Source organism: Rhinolophus hipposideros, assembly GCF_964194185.1.
Source record: "Rhinolophus hipposideros genome assembly, chromosome: 12".
NCBI classification, from domain to species: Eukaryota; Metazoa; Chordata; class Mammalia; order Chiroptera; family Rhinolophidae; genus Rhinolophus; species Rhinolophus hipposideros.
The window spans coordinates 58957184-58981926 of record NC_138058.1 but is presented as its reverse complement, the minus strand read 5'-3'; the positions used below and the strand labels follow the sequence as shown (position 1 = coordinate 58981926).

The window sequence follows — 24743 nt, the reverse complement described above, 5'->3', positions numbered from 1 at the left end:
CTTTCTTCCATCTGTGTAATTTCCAGGTTTCTATCTTCGATGTCACTGATTCTTTCCTCCATCTGGTCAACTCTACTACCTAAGCTGGTTATTTCATTCTTAATTTCTTCTGTTGAGTTCTTAATCTCCAGAAATTCTATTTGGTTCTTTTTTAAAATTTCAATCTCTTTCGTAAAATGCTCATGTTGTTCTTTGATTGTGTTTCTGAGTTCATTAATTTGCCTTTCTGTTTTCTTGCATCTCGTTGAGTTTTTTCAGAACTGCAATCTTGAATTCTCTGTCATTTAAGTCACATATTTCCATATCTTTAAGTTCCTTTTCTGGAGACTTTTCACTTTCTTTCTGAGCTGTCTTGTTGCCTTGGTTATTCATGGCAATTACTGATTTATTATTTCTCTTCCTAGATATTGACAGGAGTGGCTTGTTTTCCAGTACTTGTTGGTAGAATGTTTTATTTTCTCTCCGACTGCAGCCTTTTTTTTCCTCTCTCACACGGTAGTGCTATGTTTTCTCTGCACTATTCCAGCTTGTCACACAATGGGGGGATTCCCTGGGAGATGGGCTTCTCCTCTGTTAATAGTTTGCCTAGGTTATAGGGCGCCACGTCCCTGTGGGGATGCTGAGAGCTTTTGAGTTCCAAAGCTCTTCCTGCACCAGATTCAGAGCTTGTATGTTTCAGCAGTTCTGTTTACTCCTACAGGGATCCTCCCAGATAGGTGGGGCCAAGGGCAGGGTGAGTTGTGAGAGGTGGCCCAGAGCAATGGCGGCGACCACCACACACCTGGTCCTGCTTCCACAGCTCCCTCCCCTGTGCCAGACCACAGTTCTCAGAACAGCAAATATTCTGTTCTTTTGATCTGACACTGCTACTGTTCCGCTTCTAGCACCGGGCAGGTGGGGGCGGGGGAGCTCTAGGAGGGTAGGGAGGGGGCGGCTCGTCTCAGTGCCTAAGGTTTCTCTTCTCTGCTCCGCAGTGAGGGCTTAAACCACCGTGTCGTGTGAGGGACCCTGCTCGCTGCGCCATTTGTCATGTGGGGCATCTGGCGGGGTCTCAGCTCCCACTCCCCACATAAGAATGCAGGACACGGTGAGGCCAAAAATGAACACCCACGGAGCCATTGATAGGGGAGTCAAACCAATATATTCTCGCTGGCGGCTGGGCTGGAGACACAGGAAGCAGGATCTACATAATCTGCAACTCGCTGTCCTAACAGCAGTCCGCGCTTGCCAGCCACTATCTTCTTGCTAGCCCCCATTCTTTCTGCTAGTATAGCCACAGCAGTTATATTAGTGGCCAATGGCTTATGGGTTACAGCTGACGGCCAACTAGCCACAGCTGATGGCCATCTGATTACAGTTGATGGCCATTTACTACCCGAGCCAGCACCTTTCTAAGTGAGGCTGAAAGCCTGGAAACTGCTTTTTGGGGCTTTGTCCCCACACACCGTTTTCATCCTTCTCTCAATCTTTGCTTCGAGGTGTCTGCCGTGAGCGTTGGGTTCAGCCGTGTTATATGCTGCCCCCTCAGCCCTGTGGGCCATAAGCGGAGCCCTAGCAGTCCGAGTTCTTCCCTCTCCCGCAGCTGCTGTAGTTCCGGGATGCAGCGAGCTCGGAGCACTGAGCTAGGTCTGCGTCCTGCGCCCGTTGGGCTCCGGCCCCGCACTTCTCCCTTCCCTCCCTTCCCTGTTGTGCGATTCTCCCATGTTTAGGTGAATTCAGTAGTGGGCCTCTTCGTCTGCTGTGCAGGGAGTCCTTTGTGGAGTTATTGTTGTTCGACTAGTTGTAAATTCCAGGGGAGCTTTACAGAGGCTCACCTCACGCCTCCATTTTGATGACATCTTATCCCCAGTTGGTATTTTTAAGAGAGACCAATTGGAGGTAAACCAAAGCCATTGACCTCCTGACATAGTACTGACAACAGGGAACATAACAGCATTGAGTTTTCCTATATGTTTCTGTGTACAAATCATTTCTAAATTACATTAATTGGCATAATTTATAAACAAACCTACAGTTCAGTTTTGTTTTATGGGGAGGGTTTTTTGTTGTTGTTGTTTTGGGGTTTTTTTGGCCTTTTCATAAAATTTTTAAAGTAATTAGGTGGTTCCTTATATGCTGTCTTGAATTTTAGAATATTTGCTTTATGGGAAAATTTACTCAATACATATAAACTTCTCAAAATTCTACCAAGACCTTGTATCCTGTGTTCCAGATGGATAAATCAGAATTACAGAAATGACATTAAGCATATCATATTTTGTATGAGCTTGGTTCAGGGAATTCATTATTGACTTAGTAAAATGGCATCTTATTCTCCTCCCTCTGCTTTTATCTAGCAGTTTCTTTTTAACATTCACTGAAGTGAGAAGAATACCATAACCTTCACAGAAATAGTTGAAGAATTCAATGTCCCATTGCTTCTTCTGAGAGCAACAGCCCCATTTTTTTCCAGTCAGGGTCCTGGCTCTTATTTCTGAGAGCTTCTTTGATCTCTTCCATTAAGTGAAATATTAAAAGTTTGGGAGTAAGCAGTTCATTTGTCCAGAACTCCTAACATTTCCTGGGTTGGTCTTTAGCTTTCTCATCCAACATCAAATTATTCAGAAGTAATATTATTTTTTTATACTCCTATGTCATTTGTTCTTTTCATTTTTAGCTGATTAAGAATTCATTATAAACTCATTTTACACAGTACATTGAGAGAGTATTTTTACTTTTATATTCTAAGGCACATTTATAAATCTTCAGACTTGCTGTAGCATCTCTTCAGTGATGGAAAAGGTAGAATAAATAGTGTTTCTGAATTCACCCACTGATGAAAACTGGGATGTGGGAGAGTCATGGCAAGTAGGTAAGAAACAGAAGATTCTGACTACAGCTTAAAGGGAAAAAGGCAGAAATAGTTCTCTGAGAACCTGTCTCATTCATTTTTGTCTCTCCTGCAGTGAAGAGCATGGTGCCTTGTATGTAGTGAGTTACTGGATTATAGTGGGAAAAGCATGGGTTGTGAGTTAGAGAAGACTGAATTTGTTTCCTGATGCTCCATTTATTAGTTGAAGACTGGACATTTTGTCTTTGAGAAATGTTGAAATCTGCAAAATAGAGATGACAACAGTATATATTTTAGGTGTGGTATGTAGCACAGACAGAAATAAGCCTTATTAAACAATTTTCTGTAAGGAGCACTTCTAACCTAGGTTTGACTAAATTAGGCATCAAATACTCCAGGATCAGGTGGAAGCCAGCCATTCCACATAGATAGCTAGAACCAAACCTGGCAAGATTCCTTAATTTGGGGAAAATAGCAATATTTGGGGAAATTACTAATCCCATGTAATGATTTGAGAATTATACATATTTTGTTATGCAATTAAGTATAAGTAGGTACCTTAAAATTTGAAAGCATGTGTAATGGGTTTCTGATTTAAAATTCCCGTTTCTCTATAGTGTTCGTATGGTCTGGTCTGGATTTTATCATCTTTTAATTGTTTTTTAAAAATTTCGAAACAATCTTTATAATAGAAAGATAAGAACAGGACAAAGCCCTTTTTAAAAGCATTTGAGAGTAAGTTGCTGACATGACACCCTTCACCTCCAACTATTATAGTGTATTTCTTGCAAATAATTACGTTCTCCTACATAATTATAATATAGTCCTAAAAATCAGGAAATTAACATTGATGTAATACTACCATCCAATTCTAAGACCCCATTCAAATTTTACCAATTGTCCTAGTAATTTTCTTTTAGCAGAAGAATTTTATTTAGAATCATGTGTTACATTCAGTTGTTATGTCTCTTCAATCTGTACTAATTCCTGGGGTTTTTCTCGACATTCTTAATATTTTTGCATATTACAAGCAAGTTTTATCAAATGCCTCTCAGTTTGGGTTTGTCTGATGTTGCATCACGACTGGATTCTGTTGATACCTGTGTGGCAGGAGTATCACGGAGGTGATGCTGTGTTCTTCTCACTGCCCTCCCAAGTGCACAGCCATGTTTGACTCCTTCCTGGTTACGTGTGACACCTTGATCACTTGTTCAAGGTGGTGTCTATAAGGCTATCTATCCACTATAAAGGCACTTTATTTCCCTTTGTAAGTATTTTGTGGAGGGTCCTTTGAAATTATATAAAAATAGTTCTTTTCATCAAACTTTAAATTTATGTATTTATAGCAGCATGGACTCATGATGTCCCCTGTGAATGGATTATAGTCAGTTACTTTATGTATTTTGATGCTGAATATTATTTCTATATGTGTATATTGAACGACCACGTTCATATTGATACCTCCAATTCCAGTTCATACACCGGGTTTATTCTGTTTTTCTCTATACATATTTATTTGTAACTTCCTTCTTTGAAGGTGACAAATCCAGTTCTGATTATCCTTAATATGTTATCATATATAGTTACATGTACTGTAATGCATAATACGTATATATTGTATGCATCGCCCTGTTTGTAACCAATCTCCCATTGTTGCTGCTGCGCTTCCTCCTCACTCTGCTTGGGCTCTGACACCCTGCACCATGTTGCCTCTGTGGGGACATCCTTTCCATTCTGCTCTGGACCACTGTACACCTTCTTCCCCAACCCCACATTCAGCTTTGACTTTCTTCAACCCATCTGTAATGCAGGGACTCATCTCCCTCTCCCTGCATAAGGACACAAGACATGGTGAGGCCAAAAAAGGAACACCCACGGAGCCATAGATAGGGGAGTCGTACCACTATATTCTCGCTGGCGGCTGGGTTGGAGATACAGGAAGCAGGAGCCGCAATCTGCCGTCCGCTTCTCTGCCAACCCACCGACCAACCAACCAACCAACCCCCTAGCGTAGCCACGGCAGTTATATTAGTGGCTATTGGCTAACCGGTAACAGCTGATGGCCACCTACTACCCGAGTCAGCACCTTTCCACGTGAGGCCGAGAGTCTGGAAACTGCTCTCTGGGACTCTGTCCCATACCATCCTTCCCAAGCTGTTAGAATACTCTTTCTAAAATGATCCGATCATATCATTACCCTGTTTGTAATCTCTTTTCACATTGCCCGTACAATAAAACAAGCTCCTTAGCATCGGCACATCGAGTTCGTTATGCTTGTCGGGCTTCCTTTCACTGCTCCTCACGGGTTCCCACTGTATCAGCCTCCCTGACAGCGTCCTGAATGTGCTGTGTTCCCCATGCTTTGTTAGCTTTCCACGTGCTGTCCTTTCTTCCTTCCACTCCCTTACACTTTCTCCTCCTTTAGAGCACTTGGAATTCTTTCAACAAAAAACATTGTCTTTTTGAAAAGCCTTATGTGGCCACCCTTTTTGCTTTAGCACCTCTCCTTTGTCTTGCCGTGGAGGCACCCCTCTCTCATAACACACCTTTATTCTACCCTCGTCACTACAGTTTTGACCTAATCTAATGGTCAGTTTATTTGTTTATTTTTCCTACTTGACTGTGAAGGTTTTGAGGACATGTGCCTCTGGTGCCTTCTAGGTGGTGTCTAACACATCGTCGGGCATTATTACATGTGTGTAGAATAAAGGGATGATTCAATCCTGAGGTCAGCCCCAAGGGTCTACTCAGTATGGAGGGAGAATGGAAGTAATTGAAGACAGAAGAACATTTTTAAAATTTGCAACATATGTTGCCCAGGCTTATAGGCAATCGTGTGTCCAGCCAATGGTTTATCTGGGGGAAAAGCCCCAGTTTAGTTTGCTGAGGCATTGGGAAGGGGTTGTTTTTTGCTATATTGTTTTTCAACATAGTTTGTGAAAGCTGTTTTGGATTGTTATACAGGTAGTCTTGTACACTTACCAACATTTGTGATTCAGTAAGTAATAGAACCAAGAAACCCAAGAATCTAAAGGGCTCAGCCTAGTTTGCTATCTTAATTGCATTCTTTCATGCTTGTTTAGTATAATATAAACTGTTTTCAGTGAGTTGAATCCACACTCCAGTGTGCACTAGAAATGCTAAGCTGGTTGTTCGTAGCTTCCCTGGAGAATTGCAGCTTGCTAGGAGGCTTCAATACTTTATCATTTATGCATCGTGAAATGGCACAGTTTCTGTTCATAAGCACAAAACTGCAAATGTTCGTCAATTGGTCTATCTTAAACCTGTTATCAGTTTAGATGTTAAAGAACTATTCTTCACTAACCTAAGCCAATGGTAAAGTCTAAATCAGGTCATCAGCACTTCTATACTTAGTAAAGGTCCAAGTAACAAAGCCACCCACTCAATAGTTATGCAAAGTCCAACATTTATAGTTTTTTCAGTTTTAGAGCTTTTAATACAATATGTTCTTCCTCACATGAACCTTCCTACTCTTTGTAACTCCCTCCTCTTTAGATCTTACATTTCCTTTTTGATTCACACAGACCTCATTTAGTAAGTGACGAGTTTTCAAAGCAAATTTGGATATAGCAGAATGTAGTGGAAAAAAGGCATTGATGTAGGAATCAGCCGTCATGGGTTTTGGTTACAGATTTTGGTTTCAGCCGTGTGACTAATTAGCTATGCACATTAGACAAATCACTTCCCTTATCTCAGTTTCTCCATCTGTAAATCTGTGAAGTATGGGTGTTGGAATCAATGGTTACAAACTTTATTTTAATATGCTGGAAACCTTCATGCAAATGAAATCTTTCTCCCAGCACCCAGTGCTCAGAATAGCAGCTGCTCTTAAGACACATACTCTTAAGATACACATGATCCCTCGTCTGCCTCCGAACACAGGGTCACAAACCACTGGACCAAATCTCTAAGGGGTCCTTTTCACCTTTAACTGTATCTGATTTTACTTACCTTTCATTCATATCACTGTAACTATGGCACATTTTTACCAATATCATTCACCTAAAGGGAATAGTCTTAGCTGTGCCAGCTCTCTCCACCTGCTCCCTTTCTCTGGCTCTTCTATAACTTACTGATGTGGCCCACTGTAAGAATATTTGAGAAGTACTTCATTGTATTTTTCAGCTTCCATCATGATTCTTTCCTCCATTTAACTCTTGAGTTTTTGGATTATATGCCACAGGCACTTATTTTTACATCCTAAATTTTGTCTAAGATACCTTCCACTCTTCTTGCTAGTGGAAACATCACACAGTTCATCTGTGTTCTCCTGTTTAATCACAGGATGGATATCTCAGGCCATTGCTTTTCAGCTCTATCTTCATCTTTGGACCCATTTTCTTTTCCCTAAGTACCAGTTCTCTAATTTTAAGTGCTTCTCAAACTTTCATGTGCATGCAGTTCACCTAGGAATTGAAGTGTCCCCGGGTGAAGCCGATGTTTGTGGTCTGAGTAGGTAGGCTCCATGCATCCGGGCTCCAGCTGCCTGCTCTCACAAATGTTACGCCACACCTGCATTCACATCTGGCATTGGTCCTCTGTCTGTGTGCATTTTGAACTAGATGGTCTGAAATATGGAAGAGGTAGAACTGTCTTCATTGGAAAACACTCAGAGCTTGGTGTTTCATGCAGGGTGGGAAAGCCAGAGCCTCTTTCCCTGCCTTTTACCACTTTTAGAAGTTTTGCATTTTTTGTCTTGGGATACCCATTACTTCTGCTTTTTAAAAAAAGCTCCTTTCTTATAAAAAAGCTCCTTTCCTAGCCTAATGCTAGGAAAGAGTGTAATGAATTCATCCTCAATACACAGAAACAACTGATGAGTTTTGCAGCATTTACTTATAGGGCTTTTGACAATTGATCATGTACTATCTCATAGGATCTCTTAGTGAAGGAAAAGGAAATAACTTTTTTCATCTTCACGTGTTAGCATGTGCCTCTTTGAGTCGGGAGACTGATTCTTGCAATTCTTTTTTTCCTTACTGTGTTTATCAAAGTATCCTGCATCTGGTAGGTAAATCATAAATGAGTATTAACTTAGTGACAACACATGGTGTGTTTTTTGGAAATTTATTAGAAATGGCAAAAAAGAAATGCTCTTGCCTTTCTGTAGCTTAGAGTTTGATCTCTCAGTTAAGTGTTAGGACTTGAGTTTTCCTCTTATTCCAGGGGATGATCTGAACCCAAGGAATAATGGCTCATTTTCCCCAAATTTACATCAATTGATTTATATTGGAAAGTCAAGTTAATAATTCACATAGACCTCTGTTGTTTCTACTAGGGAAGTCTGCCATTTTTGAATCAGTAATTTATGGGCAAGCATAGGTAGTCGTTCTTTCATAGAGACATTTCAAACACTTGTTCATCAAATATTTCTTGGGTGCCTGTTTTTATGGTAGGCACCATAACAGCGCATTGGGAATACAAAATGAATTAAACAGTCACTGCTCTTGAGGAACTCAGTCAGATCAATGATAAGAATATGTATATAAATAACTTTAAAACACAAAAGAAACAATGAAATGTTACCATATAAAGAGTGTAGCTAAAGGCTGTACAATTTCAGAGAAGAAACCATTACATCAGAGGGTGGGATCACGGAAGACTTGGGAGAGGACGGCATCTGAATGGGACTTGAGAGAACTGGTAGAATTGGGAGATGTGGGGTTTGGGGGTGCAGGGCTGGAAGAAGACATTCAGGATTAAGTGGCAGAGTACACAGTATGGGGTGTAGGTCCCCTGCTGCAGTTAGGGTGTGCGGACGGTGGTAGTGGAAAAATGAGATCGGAAGGATGCTTTGGAGGGGCTTGAATAGCAGGCCACTATAGACAGGTAAGGAGGGCTCTGCTTCTCAGAGCTCGTTTTCTACACGGGAACAATCCCTCCAGCTAGTTCCAGAGGGAGATGGCTCCAAGCCTCTTGGTTTTTTCTAGAATTCTTAGTAGTTCTTTAGGTTCTTCAGATAACATCAGTCTGCAAATCCAAGATCCCTGATTACTTCAAGGAGAGAGTCTGGTAGGCCTCCTTCTCTGTTTTAACACCTGTGGTTTGTGATTGTCCCTGGGTATTGAGGATGTGGTGCAAGGTGGCTGAAATAACTTGGAAGTAACCAACTGCCTAGTTGCCATGGGCACCAGGGTTTTGAGCCAAGTGACTTGCTGGTGAGTGGGTGCAAAGGTGTTATGTGCTTCTAGGGTGCTTTTCCCTTCTGTCCTCACACACACAACCACCTGGGAAGAATCTCTAAAACCCATAATGCAAAGCAACTTGGAGAGGAAAGGATAGGGTAGGGTGTAGCTTTAGTAGGAAGAAGAGCATGGCAACAGAAATAATATCAGACCAAAAGTCTGGAAGGGATAAAAGAAGTGAAACGAACATTTATTGAGCACTTTCTTTATGCCTTGTTCTGTGCTCAGCCTTTTCACATACACTTGCCAAAGCTGTGCAAGCGTGTTGCTTTCCATAAGGCCCACATTTAGCATATCATATGGAAAATCAAAAACATGTAAACTCTTTGCACAAAAAAAAAAGTATTTCTATAGCTAGAAGGTCACCATTTTTATACAGTTTTTAAGTTGCATTATGAACTTGCAAAACATTGCATGTATTCAAACGGCATGCTACTGTGAATCTTTCTGCTTGTAGCACTGGCACCTCTACTACATTTCGTTCACTGGGCGAGGTTTAGGGGACTGTAGGGAGACCAGGCCCATCCAAGGCCCAGGGTGGGTTACTGTGCTGTTGCAGGTCAACCAGGATGAGAAGTAGAAAGTCTGGGGAAATAGCCTCACTGCAGCCAGAGCCTGGAGTTGCAGGTGGATATGCTTTAGCAAAGCTTGCATTTGTCATGTGTGGAGGCATGCAGCTCATCTTTGTCCTGTAAGCCCTTTCGACGTTCTGATAAGGGCCGGACATTGCATAGTGTGTAACAAGTATTCAGATAACCCAGTGATGAAAGGCTCTCTTTTGCATGGAATTCTGCAGATTTTGATTTGCCATGGTTATCATCTATTAGTTTAATTTTTCATGAGAGAAAATATTGCTCACAAGTGAAGGAAAACCACTTCAAACCAGCTTAAATATATATGGCAATTTATTAGCTTTCCAAAGCCAGGAGAAGTTTGAATAGCCAAACCACAGTAGGAGCAGGACATAGTTGGGCCGAGAACCACAGAGATTAAGAGTATGAAGGCTCTCTTTTCTCGCGTCTCTGCTTCTCTCAGCATGTTGCTTATTCTCTCGCACTGTAGCCAGCCTCTTTCTTGTCTGGGAAATGTGGCCATGGACAGATTCTTTCACCTCTGCAAAGAAAAGGTCACAAATCCTGAGGGACAAGCCGGCATCTCTCTGGAGCTATCAGCTGTTTCCAGGGGATAGGAATAGGCAGCTCAGTCAGGATCTGTCAGGATCAGGCCTATGGGTGGGACCAGAAGAGAGAAGAGCTTCCCAGGGGAAGAGCGGGTGGCAGACAAGCAGCATCACAGATGTCCACTATACCAGCTGCCGCTTTAACTCTGTTTTTTTCTGTCCCTTACAAAGAGCTATATAAACTATTAATGCAAAAGCTTCATCTACCTTTTCTTTAAGCTATGGGGACATCCTGGAGATGTAGTACATGGTGTCCGTGTTTGTTCTGTACGTGCTTAAATAAAACCCACTATTGTTTTAACTTGTTTTGTTGGACTCGTGGATAAAAGTCTGCTACAAGGTTTGTAAAATCAAAACTCAGATGTCTGAAGATGTGGTTCAATGTTGTTTGTAAAACAGTTGCAAAAATGGATGCTTATTTAATTAAGCTCAATGTTGGGGCAACTGAGGAAACCCTGCACTCCAGGTTCTGTGTCCAAAAACGTTGGTGAGTTTTTAGAGAAGGTGCTGGAAACAAGAAAACGTTTGCTTCCAATGCGGACGCTGACTGCACTGCAAAGACACCTCTTGCTCCCTCTCTGGCCTCCTGGTGACAAGATTCCTTTTCATACACCTTTTAGAGTCAGGCTGTGGCTAATCCAAGAAAGTTGGTATTTCTCAAGGCACTGTCCGTTGGGTATAATAACCGATGGGACAGTATTTGACCAACAAAATCTTGATCATCATTATTTTAAAAGAACCAGGACTTCTTCCCCCCCCCCCAAAGTTTATTTGTACAACATGTGTTTCAATTTAGCTTTATAAACAGAAGCTATAACCAACATATTAGGGTAAGTACAGCTTCACAAGCAGATTCCTGCGTAAATGAGAACAATGAAATGGTCTTTGTTTATGAAAATAATAAGCAAGATATAAATTTAAAAAAACACACAAAACGCTAACACCATGCTGTATCATGACATCTAGTAGTAATGAATTCAAGATGTCACTTTTGGAAAACATGGGTAGGTGACAACAGCTTTATCCTGGTGTCCTGGACTCACCCTAGCTATTTCAAGAACATTTGCAGTTATCCTTTCCTGACCTGACAATCAGCTCTTCCTCTTTAATTGAGTGTAGTTAGTTGATGAGAGAATGTGCCTAACTGTACCTAATGGAAGGAAGGTTGGTATTATGGCTCAGAACTCCATCATCCTCACTAGACAAGCCCTCTTCCTTCCTTCACTGAATCTCTGCAAAGATGTCAAACAAGTGCATTTTATTTGGCATAGTGACCTTGGTAGCTTTTGGTCCGTATACTCTTAAGAATCTTAATTTCTTGCTCCCTAGTTTCTAAAAGTAAATATTAAAACACATAAAGCGTATACTTCTCAATTTGTTTCGAATACTCATTTTGAGTGTGTCTGGTGCAAGTGGGTTTATTCGGGGTAAAAAGGGAATAAGAAATAGTTTCTTAAGTTGCTCATGGTCTTTGGAGCATACAGGGTTTAGACACTAAATGGAGAACAAGTAAATGTACAATAAGTCTCTGATATCTTTTTTGCATATGAGTTTCCAAGTTCTCATACCTTTCTCTGAGCACTGTGACTGAGTCTCTTCTCTGTGTCCAACAGCATGCTAGGGGGCATAGCATCCGCCCTAGCTATGAGTGGTTAAGAGTCCAGGTTCTAAGTCAACATGACATGGGTGCAGAACTCATCTTCGCCATTTAATCTGTCTCAGCCTTAGTTTCTTCAACTGCAAATGTATAATAATAGTACTTAATTTATAAGGTTGTTAGGATTATAGGAGATAATACATATAAAGCACTAGGCAAAATGACTATTGAGTAAACACTTACTAAATGTCAGCTGCTGTTGTTGGGCATAATAGGAAGTACAAGATCTCCAGAAATTTACAGTCTATTTGGAATATAAAATACATACAGCTTAAATAGCTTGGGGAATTCGTGAAGCCCCATGGTGAAAACTACTGAGGGCAGACATACCGTGTTTCCCCGAAAATAAGACCTAACCGGGAAATAAGCCCTAGCATGATTTTTCAGGACGACATCCCCTGAACATAAGCCCTAGTGTGTCTTTTGGAGCAAAACTTAATGTAAGACCTGGTATTCTTTTCGGGGAAACATGGTAGATCACATTGCGGTTGAAGGGAATCTTAATGGAACAAGTGAATTCACAATCACTGTTAAAGAAATTAAAACCACACCAATTAAGAAAAGGAGAGAAAGAGCTTCTTGATAAGGGGAATGGAAAGTGTAAAGGTGTTAGTCAAGATCTAATAAAAGACATGGGAAGTGGCCCAATTTGTCTAGACCAGGGGTGTCCAAACTTTTTTCACCGTTTTTCACCAAGGGCCATATGCGGTAAAATACACACACAGCCGGGCCCCTCACTCGAGGTGAAGTACATATTGCCTCACCTGGTTTATTTAAGTAAACTAAATATATTTTTGGAATTTGCTGCGGGCCAATTAACAATGGATCGTGGGCCGCAGTTGGCCCGCGGGCCGCAGTTTGGACACCCCTGCTCTAGACTATGCAGGGAGGATCTTTTTACTCCCTTTTCCATTTGGAGAAACCAAATCAGAAGTAACTCTCTTAAATGCTATAAGAGATATCAAAACATCAAAGGAATTTTTAGCCAGGATCTCAGTTTGTGGTGGAGATAGGCTGCAACTCTGCCTTCAGGCCTCCCACCCAGGGCTGCAGCTCCCCGCTGCGTGGGAAGGGGGTCTCAGGTTGGGAGCCCCATCAACAGGCACAGGAGCCACACGCAGGACCCATTCATTGCTCCTCCTCAGCTTTGGGCTCAACTTCATCACTCTTGGATTCGTTTTGCCTTTTCACTATACCGCTTTCCTTGGCACTTGTGTATTTCCCAGTACTCTCTGATGAAGAGGAAGTGACCTGATTTCCAAAATGACCAGTGTCATTACTGGACAGAGACCCCTTCACAGTGAAATCAAGGTTTTGTCTTACATACATTATTCTCCTGTTCTTCATTATGTCTTCTGCTTAAATTTAATTCCATTTCTAGCGTCTTCATTGTCATGTCTCAATGCCAGTAGAATCCAAACTCAGATTGTGATTGGCACTGCTTATGTTGATATGTATTAATAACACAGTGAGTTGAGGATATTTTATCCGCCATCTTAAGTAATGAGTCACCATAAGGCCATCTTTGACGACCCTCTTTAAACTTCCATCCCCTCCTTACTCCTTTTCCCCTTTCCTTGCTTTAATTTTTTTCCCCCATAACGTTTGTCACATACTATATATTTTACTTACTTTGTTAAATGCGTGAATGAATGGCAGTACCATGAGACTTGTTCTCTTGGAAAAAAAACTTGACTTTGAAAAAACTAAGTTTATGTAGTTTGATGATGAATCTGTATTATCAAAATACTGGGACCTCAGAAGTGCAAACCTCACTTTGTATAATTAAAAAAAAAAAGATTCTGTTTTGGAAATTTTTAATTTGCCTATAGCTTTCAAAAAAACCCCTCAGATTTTGTGTAATGACGTAGGGATCATGATTAATCCTGGGTCTAGTTTAATACCATTTAAAATGTAACTCAAAATGTTCTTTCTTGATTTTTGACATACTATATAATAGCTTCTTTATAATTCTTAGGTCCACAAAGTTATTTTGCTAGTACTGGTTATAGCTTTGTTGTAAGCCTTTTTGAATTGAGAAATACAAGATTTTACAGTCTTCCTTTGTGACCTGCGGTTTGTAATATTTATTGTTCGGCTAATCCCTATCAGCAATTAGTTAATTGGTAGTTTGTACCTATATTGACACTCAACATACAGGGGCTTGTTTAATAGCTGCTTTCTTTACTTGGAAAATTAGCATATCAAAGGGGTTCAGCATAATGTCAAATTGTACTTGTGTTTAGTTTCATTTCCAAGGCTAATTGTTGGGGTTTTTTTCTGCACCCTTTTGATATTTAAAAGAGCCCCAGTTGAGACTCATTATGTAAATAAATCATTATGACCTAAGCAGAATAGTAACTCTTATTAGTACGTGTATCCTTTGCTTATATATGGTTCAGATTTGAGTTTGCTTTAGTAAAATCTTATGTAGTCATAGATGGAAGGAACCAGAGAGATAAATATTGAGAATTTTTCTAACTGAAAGTATTTCCTATTTAACTCTTATCATTTACTCATTCTTACAGTCATTCCTTCAACCAAGTTGCTATGTCCCAGACACTGGGGGTGCAAAACTGAACAAGAAAAGGTCCCAGCCTGCAAGGAACTCAGCACCTAGTTACTATTCACTACAAGCTGTAGGAACTGCTATAGCTGAGTGCTGAGCCATATCCGCTGTTAGACCTTAGGAATGGCCATGATTGCCCCGCTGTGTATGTGTCAGTGCCGGGCACACCTTTTATAAAGGTCGGAGGCAATATTCTTTTGGAGCTTCAGCAGATTCGGCGTCTTTTCCTCCACTGTAGCCTGCTGCAGTTTCAAATGGTGTAACTGGAAAGCCCTGAAAATGTACACTTGTACACTTTTAAATGTCCCCTACTACACTGTAACCACCTCCTGTTTTCCCAGTGCTGCCATTAGTGGTTACCATAATCATCTGTAATGTTAGCTTCTAAGAACCATGGTACAAGAGCTTCTTTTATAATTTCCCAGATGGGAAGGAACACATGTACAAGCCTGTTAGAGTTGCAGAAACTGGAAACAGCACTGTGGATTTGTATTTTTGGAATTTTTGGGGCTTATTTAAGCGCTCAAAGTCAAACTTAGGTATCCATTAGGAATCAAATACCAATTCGGGGAAAACTCATGTGCCACTCTAAGGGGAATAAATCATATTAAAGTAGTTTGTAAAAGAAACTCCTGGAAACAACCATTTTTATATTCAGACTGACGTTTCATGTACTCTGTAGGATGCCACGATAAATGCTGATATATAAACCACGGTCTCTTCATTTGTTTGGAGGACTGTCCCTAAGCATTTTTGTTTTCTACCTGAGAAGAAAACAAAATGAGAAGAAAAAATGAGAAGTTAAAAAGTAGGAAAGAAAAATAATTATAAATTGCCCATAAACATAGGGAATAAAGATGCTAATTAAAAAGGTCTTCAGTTTTTACCATGTCTTTGTTTACTTGTTTTCTCACAGGGTTTTGTGACTTGTAATCTGAGCCTTGACCTTTTAACAAGGAAACTCAGCCATTGGGGGAAGGTGTCTGAAAAATCTGCGTTTGTACTTTTTTTATTGTCTTTTAACTTGACCAATCTAACTCTAAAGAGGACTGCTTCTAAACTTAGATCATAAAATGAATTTGTCCTCCAAGATGTGAATTTTTTTCAAGCTTAGCTTCAACCTTAGTCTTAGATATTTCATGAGTTTTAGATCCATATAATATAATTACGTAGTTTCTATTTATTGAGACTGTAAGTATTTTAAAATTTTTCCATCCTCATTTTACAGAAGAGAATATTCAAGGATGAATACTTTATCATCTGTGAAAGAACAAAAAGCGATAGGTAAATGCAGACTCCGAATCTTGGCTCTCTTTTTAAAGCCTAGTTTGAGGGAACTTGGTATATTATGAGGAAAGGAGCAAGGTGTCAGTTTCCAGACATCACTGATGACAGCAGCTTTTGTAAAGCAGGTTCCTGAAAATCACTAGGTAGATTTGGAGAATAAAGGTTAGGAATTAACATTAATGTGTTCACTCATTTATTCATTCAGCAAACATTGAGTAGTTTCCATATTCCAGGCACTGTACTACGGTCCTCCTCTTACATACTTCCTGTGTCATACCTTAAAATAGATTCCAGAGCTATTCAAATGTACATAAAAAATAAAAAAATAAAATTATAACAGTGTTAGATGAAAAACTAGGTAAATAGTTAAATATTAACTCTAGAGAAATCTTAATTTTCTGTGATATCAGAAGAGCCCCCAACGTAAAACATCAGTGCTAAACTGAGAGAAAATATTTGTAACATGTGATAGACAAGGGTTAATAAACCTAACAAAACAGCAATAACAAAGAAGTCTAAGAACTTCAAAGCAAAATGGGCAATGGATTTGATCAGAAAATTTACAGAAAAAAAGTAAATGACCAGTAAACAAGTGAAAAGTTGCTCAGCTTTGTTTATTGAATCTAAATTGAGATACCATTTTTCCAGCTGTCAAGATCACCATTAAATTAAAAAAGTAGTGACAACAGCCAGTATTATTTAGTTATTCAGGATGAGGGGAAACAGGCTCTCTCTCATACTGATACAAATTCATGGGTCCAAAGGTGAATTGCTGTAAATTTTTAGAAAAATAATCTAAACTCTATTCAGAGTTAAAATGTTCATAACCTTTGATCCAACAAGCTCCATTCTAGTTATCTGTCAAGAAATATAAGTCCCAGTAGTAAAGCATATATATACAACGATATTTATTGTAGCACTATCAAGTGGCTAAGAACTACAAACAACCTGAATGTCCGTTGCTAGGGGAATGGTTTAATAAAAAATAAATCCATGTCATGGAATATTATGTGGCTCTTTAGAAAGCAATTGGTAGGCTGATATTTATAATATGATTCCATTAGGGAAAACAAAACAGAAAGGTTAAAGAGCTATTTATATGCAAGTGTGTGTATGTTTTTATGAGCTGCAAAAAAGCTTTTTGAGACTACACACACACACACAGTTAACGTGGGTTACTTTAAAAAGTGAAGGTGGAAGAGCCTTTTTCTTTATAGACTTCTATATAGTTTCACTTGTCACAACCAGCCTGAATTTTATAATGTAAAACCCCCAAAATTGAGAAGTTAAGAAACAAAGAATGAAAAGGGAGAGGAAGTGGCCAGAGGGACAGGAGAAGACCAGGAAAGTATTAGTTTCTTAGAAGCAAGAAAAAAGAGGATTTCTAGAGGAGAGAGACCACCCATGTCAAGTACTCCTTAGAGATCAAGATAAGGATAGAGAAGCATTTGCTGTGTTTAGTAGACACCCTAGGTGGTGGCAGTCTTAATGAACAAGTGGAGTCAGAAGGCTCAGGGGTAGTGTGGGAGGGCAGGGAGTGCAGACAACTGTTTGAAGCAGTCTGTGTAGGGGAGGAGAGAGACTGAGAGAGTATCCAGGGGACTGTGTAGAGACCAGCATGATTTTATTTTTATTTTTGTTTTTTAAGGTGGGAGACTTCTGGTCCTAGTCCCTTGGTAAACATGCCACACTGTGCACCCTTTAGGCACAGTAGAAAGCAGAGCAAGGAGACTGGCGTGATGTTCACGCTGAGCGTGTTGAGTGTGATGACAGCTTCCCAGGATGCCGGGAAAGAAGGGGTGAGGGAAGGACATCATATCTGAGGTTCTCAGCGCTCACTGGCAATGATTCTTAAAGTCTAGGTTGGGACCCTCTCAGGATGGTTGCTGAGCCCTCGTGGGGACCTGAGAACTGAAATATAGGTCAGTTCTTAACAGTCCCTATGGGTGAAATATGTGCAATTCTATTAAACTTTTTAAACACTTATATTTGACTTGGAGCCACTACCAACCAAAAATAAATTATTAAAGGTTGCTACAATTTGGTCCTCACAAATTAAAATCACGTGTTACTAGAATTTATTCTAATTCAGCATTCTATTCAGAAGTCTGGCAATAATTGTCAAGTCCACACACATAGTTGTAAGTCCTGCAGCTTTGATTCAGGACACTGTATCACTGTATCATCAGTGTTGGCCTGACTTGGGCATGACATTTGATTGCTGCCATTCTTGCTTTTTAATTTTTATGTTACAGTAAGTTTAGCTTTATCACTATCAGTTTAGTTTGTTGTGTGGTGTTTGGTTAACCTCTCAGTGTTTCTTGATACATATTTGGATCAACAATGTGTTTGTCTTATAATATTCTTATAACTAGGCTGTAAGATATGTATGTCTTGTGGTTCATATAGGAATCACGCATAGTCATTTTGCTAAAGTGCATGTGTATGTAACCCTCTGCCATTGGCTGGTATGGTGGCACACTTCATAGTGATATGTTTCTTGAGAATTTTTGCTATTTAAATAACTTATAATATGCTATCAAGGTAGGTATAATAAAATTACTGGGTATGATATCATGTTTCTAACTCATTTTTTTTTATAAAAAGTAAATTATAAGCCATTTATAAATGCATAAAGTATAAGCCATTATATATATTGCCAGCAATATGTTTACTGCAATTTGTTAAGTACGTTTTTGTCTAATTCTTTGTTATCAGATTCACTTTTTCCCTCTTGGAATGTGGGAACAAGTGAGATAGGCGGGAGTCTTTCCCTCACCATGGTAGGCTTCGGTCAGAAAGTTTGCAAGCCATCACTCTACGGGAGTGACTAGATATGTGGCAAAGGAGGTACAGAGCTGCTCAATTCAAATCTAGGTAACTCCCAGCCTCTAGCCTCAGACTGTGAGCTCATCACCAAAAAGACGTCAGGAGCACAGGTACTATAATGTTGTGTTTTTCACTTCCTGTTTCAGGATGTAAATGAAGACCCCGGGGAAGATGTGGCTCTCCTTTCCGTCAGTTTTGAGGATGCTGAAGCCACTCAGGTATACCCCAAGCTGTACTTGTCACCCCGAATTGAACAGTAAGTATCAGTGTCATTAATTTTATGTAGCCTGGTGCTTCTCCTTATAAACCAAATGTGTCTTGCTAATTCTTTTGCCACTCGAACTCTTAAAATGATTTCTTTTTTCTTAAAAATGAACCAGGAGTTTGGATTGCAGAGGACATGCGGGGAGTGTTTGCCACTGCCATCTTAGGATGAGCCTTAGTTGCGCAGTTTGTGATATGCGTGCTGTACCTTTGCAGAGAGAGATGAGTAGGTAGACTGAATCTGAAACTGCGAGTCCTTCCAGTGTTCCCTGGCTGCGTGCGGTCATAGCTTAAAGAGGACTGCTAAACAACATCCTACCCCATTTCTTATACTTCTAACTATTTCAGTTCTTTGTAACAATATAACTAGTGTCCTAAAAATATTAAGCCACAACTTATTCAGAAGTTAGTAAAGGTAATATTAAAAGCAGATAGCTTAAAAAGATGATGTGTTGGAATTGCTTTTCTGTGTCTAAAGAGCTCTGTATAATTTTACACAACATTCAGGCTATATGGTACAAGTAGTTTTAACCAAATAACTTTGCTCATCGGTAATGAATTTTACGAGGACTAGCTTCATAATGTGCTTATTGTTGGCCAAAATGCTTTAGTAGCTTATTCTACTTCAAAGGAAGCTGAGGTTCATTGAAAATAGATTGTAACCAGATTTGGCTGGGAACTTCTGACAGGCCAGATTTTTCATCAGCAGACAGAGATTTTACAGGCTCTGATTGAAATGGGGTATTAAAATTCTCTGTAAGTCATTTAGTCAGGGTTGGCTGATTTCTGTCTGTGAGATGTGGTCACCACTCAACATTCGTACACTAAGCCATGTTTACCCCCTCTGACCTTAGTTGCTCTAATTCGTGCATTGTGGATATGCCATCTTACACACTGAGGTAGCTGTTTATCCTCAATTATGGAGATTATGAGCATCAATAATCTACATACATTCTTTCATTTGTATACCTCTGACAGCACCTAGGACAGGATTTGACAGTAGCAGGCACTCAACGAATGTTTTAATGTTTAATTGAAAGTACTACCCCATTTCAGTAAGAGGTCAAAGAGCGCTGGAGACAGTACGGTGAGGTGATAGCAGGCACGGTTCTGGGGTCACACACATCTGCCGTAGACCCAGGCTCTGCCACTTAATCGATGAGCGAAATAGTTAACATCTTTGAACTTGTTTTCTCATCTGTAAACTAGGAATAATAATACCTACTTTATAGTGTTGTTTAGAGGATTATATTAAATATTGTTCACAAAGTGTTCATTGCAGGGCCTGCCATTATAGCAAGTCGTAGCTGTTAATGCTGTTATTATTGATATAGTTCATAGAAAAAGAATGAGTGAGTAAATGAGTGAATGAGTGGTGAGCAGAACAAGTGGGGCAGAAGAAGAGAAGATGGGTAAAGGAGTGACAAATACTAGCTCTAGAGTGCCACTCTGCACAGTTAAATTAGGAAGATATTTTGGTGACGCAAAAGGAGAGATATTAATGAAACAATCCCAAGATGTAGGTACTAAGAATATGTTAGTTAAGCTGCAGCCAAGAATTTGCCAGCTCTGAAATCAATTTTCCGAGCTCCCACATTATTTTTCTTTGAAGTTACTGCGTCTAGTTTACAAATAAACTTGCTCATAACATATTTTTTCGTCTAAAAATCTAAGACGTGATGTAAACAATTATTAGCTCAGGATATGTTGTGAAAGTTATTTCCTATTTCTAAAATCGAGCTTTCTACATTTTCCTCCACATTCATTTTGGTTTGAGAACTGGCCACCGCGTGCTTATCCAGATCAGTTTCTTATTTTCGCTCCCATAGCCTGTCCTTAACCAGACTCTGTCACTTGAAAATTTCAGGTTGTACTCTTTTGCTCCTGTGCTTTTGCTCAAGCTGTTACCTCGTGTAAAGCGCCCTTCTCTCATGTTCTCTTCCTGTTGAAATATTGTACATTTTCTAAGGTTTTATTCAAATGTCATGACGTGTTGGAATCCCTGAGCGCAGTTAGTCTAGTTTTCTCCTGAACTCTTAGAATACTGAATTTGTATCACTTTCCTAGTCTGCTCACCATAGATTTAGTTAGTGATGTGCATCTTGTTTTCATCTTTTACTAAATTGCAAGCTGCCCAAGGGCAATGAACAAGTCCTTTTGTTCCTTTAATAAACAGTAGCTTGATTGGCAGTATTCTAGGTCAATACGTAATTCTCACAAGAAAATTTGAAAATGGTGCACAAGAGGTATTACGTTTTTCCTGGTTGATAAAAATTCACTTAGTAGAACTGTGTTTGTAATACAGGGAAAAAAAACTATCAAAAGTTCTTACATCCTTAAGTAGAAGTTGTACAAATTAGGTTTTAGAGAAAGGTTAAAATGGAAAGTGGTCAAATTGTGGTATGACTTTCGAAGGGCTTACATATTTGCTAAAGTTATTAATATCTTTGGTTAACTCTTGCAGAGTTCAGAGTATAGAGCAGAAGTAATGCCATTTCAGCAAGGCCAAGGTTATAAGAAAGATACTAAGATATTAAGAAGTGAGTGAAGAGGGGTTGGGACTCTTACTGATACTGTGTTAGGCTCTCATTTCTGTTCTGTGTTTCATACTCCCCTATCAACTCGTAGCTATCCAGGCATTGATTATAGACTCAGACTTGGACAGTTTTTTTCAGGAGTCATGGGAAAAGCATCCCATGGGGACCCGTCCAATCCAATGCCAGGCGCTTGCCCTAGCTGAGGCTTGTACTCTTTTTGACTTATGCTGTGGCTCTTTCTAGGAAGTCCTAAGCCCCATGCTGTGGATTTGACGGCAGAGACCCAAGTGAGACCAATAGTCTGATTCCATATTAGGAAAAAACTGACAAGAAAATGCTCGCATGCTCCTCATCTGCTCTCCATGGGCACAGAACGGGATCGTGAATCTGGGAGATTCCCCTTTTCAGGCCGGCTAATCACTCTCTGCCCCAGCTTTTCCATGCAGTGAGCAGGGATGTTGTGCTTACATTAGCGAGTCTCAGAAACAGAAAAAGGCTGCTTGGATTCTCGCCATTGCATGTAGGAAAAGGGATCAATGTGTTGTACCGTAAAGATTTCAAGGGACATGGATACCAAATGTCCTCAGATGAGACAATCCACAAAAGGGAACATCTGTCAGAGACACTGAGTAGAAAACCCCCCAGTGTATTATAATTCCTGAAGCTCTGAAATGAAGCTCCACTTCAGAAGTCTCTCTGCTTGCTCCGGGGTCCTGGAAAGTTGTCTGGTGTTTCTGGCCGCGCTGGAACACATGACTGCATCCTTCCTGGTGTTTAGATGCGTGTTGTTCCCTGGTCCCCCACTGTGTCTGTACATGGCTTGCAAAGTAAATGCTTCTGAGAACTTCCTGTTCTTCTCACACAAGGGACATTTATGAAATATACGTGTTTCAGGCTCTATACATTTTTTTCCCAAAGAACTCAAATCAGTTGAATCCGTTACTGTTCATTTTAAAAAAAAAAAAGGTCAGGTATGCAAACAAAACCTAGTGGTCAGTTATGCAAAACTGACATTGGTTGAATATTAGGGGGGGTGGGGAAAGCTAGTTTCCAAACGAGTTGCCTTATTTTCCTGGCAGGAAAGCTGGAATGGTAAGGTGACATCATCAGAGCTGGCAGTAAACACGCTCTACCTATCCCTCCTTCCCAGACTGTTGGCAGTTCCAGCAGTGACACCAGAGGCTAAATGGGCAGCAGAGTCTGCACAGTTCTCCCCGCCGAAAGGTGTGGGCCCTTTTCTTGGCGTGAGCCAGTCTGTGGTGGTGGTTTGAAGAAAACCAGCTTGTCATTCCCTTCGCTGTTCCCACTCGGTGCATAGAAAGAGGGCTTCAGCCCGAGGCGGACCAGGTGGCATCTTTCACAAGTACAGAATTTGTTTTTAGAACTTTTTGTTGTTAAGTTAAAGTCTGCCTTAGAAATAAGTACTCAAAGCTTACCAACCCACGACCGCTCTCATTAGTGAGGCCTGTGTGCCTGCAAATACGTGCTTTCCTTCTTTCAGGCAATGGAAACACAATGGGAGTTGACCAAGTTTAAGGCCCCTAGCTGGGTGCTTCAGAGGACAGCAAGCTATATGGGACATGGCTTGTGCCCCTAATTTGCTGATAAGATAGTAAGGGAAATAAGAACAAATTCGGCAAGCTCCAACTTGAGTTTTAGTAAAAAAGGCACGATAAGACTTGGCATCATAAGCCCTCTGTTCCTCTACTTAATTAGTTGGCAACTTGCTCAAGATACTTAACCTTTTGGAGCCTCATTTCATCTTCTGTAAAGGGGGATAAATCTTCAATTTTGGTTTCATCTACCCCAAAGGGGGAAATATATGGAAGTCCCCCCTGTAGTGTTTGGCACATGGTTGATGCTCAGTGGTATAACGGCTTGAGTCATATAAATACCTAAGAAAAGACTTACTAAGTACTGTTAAGAGTTCAGGGGAGGAGCAGATCGTATTTCCATTTGATTTGGTGAAGAGGGGACTTTGGAAGGTTTTGGGAAGCCTGGCTCTCTCAATGTCATATGGCTTTTGTAGAGATTAGACACGTGCTATTGTAACCATAATACAACTGCATTTGTCTGCGGTCGTATGTACTTTAAGATGTTCAAGTTGCCCTTCACCCCACCATCCCATCTGAGCCTCACGGTACTATTCCTAGCCATGTTTCAGATACAGCTTTTTCCTTCTAGAACCTGGAATTTGTAGACCCTTCCTGGTCTCCTTTGCTGCCTCTACATCCCTTTTCAACCCATTAAATTATGCTAAATTCTGTTTCCCATGACTCCATTCCTAGAGCTCTTTCGTGGCCTTATGTTGTTGTGGATGACCTCCGGACCCCCATTTCTAGTCCCAACTTTTCTCCCTGTTTACAGATTTGTGTTTCTAGCGACTTAATAGTCATATCTGTCTCAGTGTGTGTTCCGTTAACATCTCAAATTCAAAGTGTCTGAAACAAAACTCATCATTCCTCCAATAAACTAATGTTCGTCTTCACAACCCTGTTTGTATTCATGACCCTCTCACTTTCTAAAGTACCCAGGTGCCATATCTCGAAGACATTAGCCAACCTATTGTTTTGTACTAGAAATAAATCCTCTCTGCACAGTCTCTCTCATTCTTGTCATTCCTACCGTCATTTCCTAGTTCAGTCCTTCAGTTGCCATGTCTCCTGGTGGCCTTTTAACTCTTCTTCCTATTTTAGTTCTCACACAGAGCTGTCACTGTCTTCCTGAGGTAAGTTCCGGTTGTGTAACATCCTTTCCTTGCTCGGCATCATCAGTGCCCCCTATTACCAGCTGAGTTAAGTGCACACCTCTCAACCTGTCAGTCCCAGCTGACCTTTCTACCCAGGCTCAGCTCTGGATGTATCCTGTTCGGCCAGACTGGGGTTGTTAGTGATTTCCTGTGAACACACCTTGTGTTTTCTCACTTCCACACATGTGCTTGGGCTGCTTCTTACACCAGAACATTGCATTTATTTCCCTCTCCCAGAGGCTCGGTCACAGTGTCGTCTGTCCTCTTAGATCTCCTCAGTCACCACCTCCTCCTTTGACCTTTTCCTGGCCTCTAGCACCCGCGTCCCCAACCAGGCTGCACTTTCCCCCCTGTGTCTGTGCCTCTGTTGTTGCCGTGGACTGTGAACTCCTTAGGGTGGCCTCTGTTTCCATCAGTTGAGGGGTGGTGAGCCATAGCCCATCTCCTGCCAAACTGGCTCTGTCCTTGGGTCCTGCCCGAGCTCAGCCACACACCCCACTGATTGGACTCCCCGGTGGGGAAGGAAGTTTGAATCTGTTAGATCCTTGTGCCTATAAAGGCACGTGGTCTCCACAGTCGTCGTTCCTTACTATGCCCTGTGGCTGGCCAGCAGGCTTGTTTCTCTGTGGACTCCT

General features: G+C 40.7%; 1 protein-coding gene across 2 annotated transcripts in view; it reads left to right on the top strand.

The window, feature by feature from the left end:
* The window catches only part of BABAM2 (BRISC and BRCA1 A complex member 2), a 375203-nt gene that overhangs the window by 188626 nt on the left and 161834 nt on the right, over window positions 1–24743 (top strand). For both annotated transcript variants that reach the window (XM_081069729.1, XM_081069730.1), the window contains one exon: window positions 18705–18814. In XM_081069729.1, the coding sequence (XP_080925855.1) occupies window positions 18705–18814 (110 nt within the window). The remainder of the gene's footprint in view (window positions 1–18704; window positions 18815–24743) is intronic.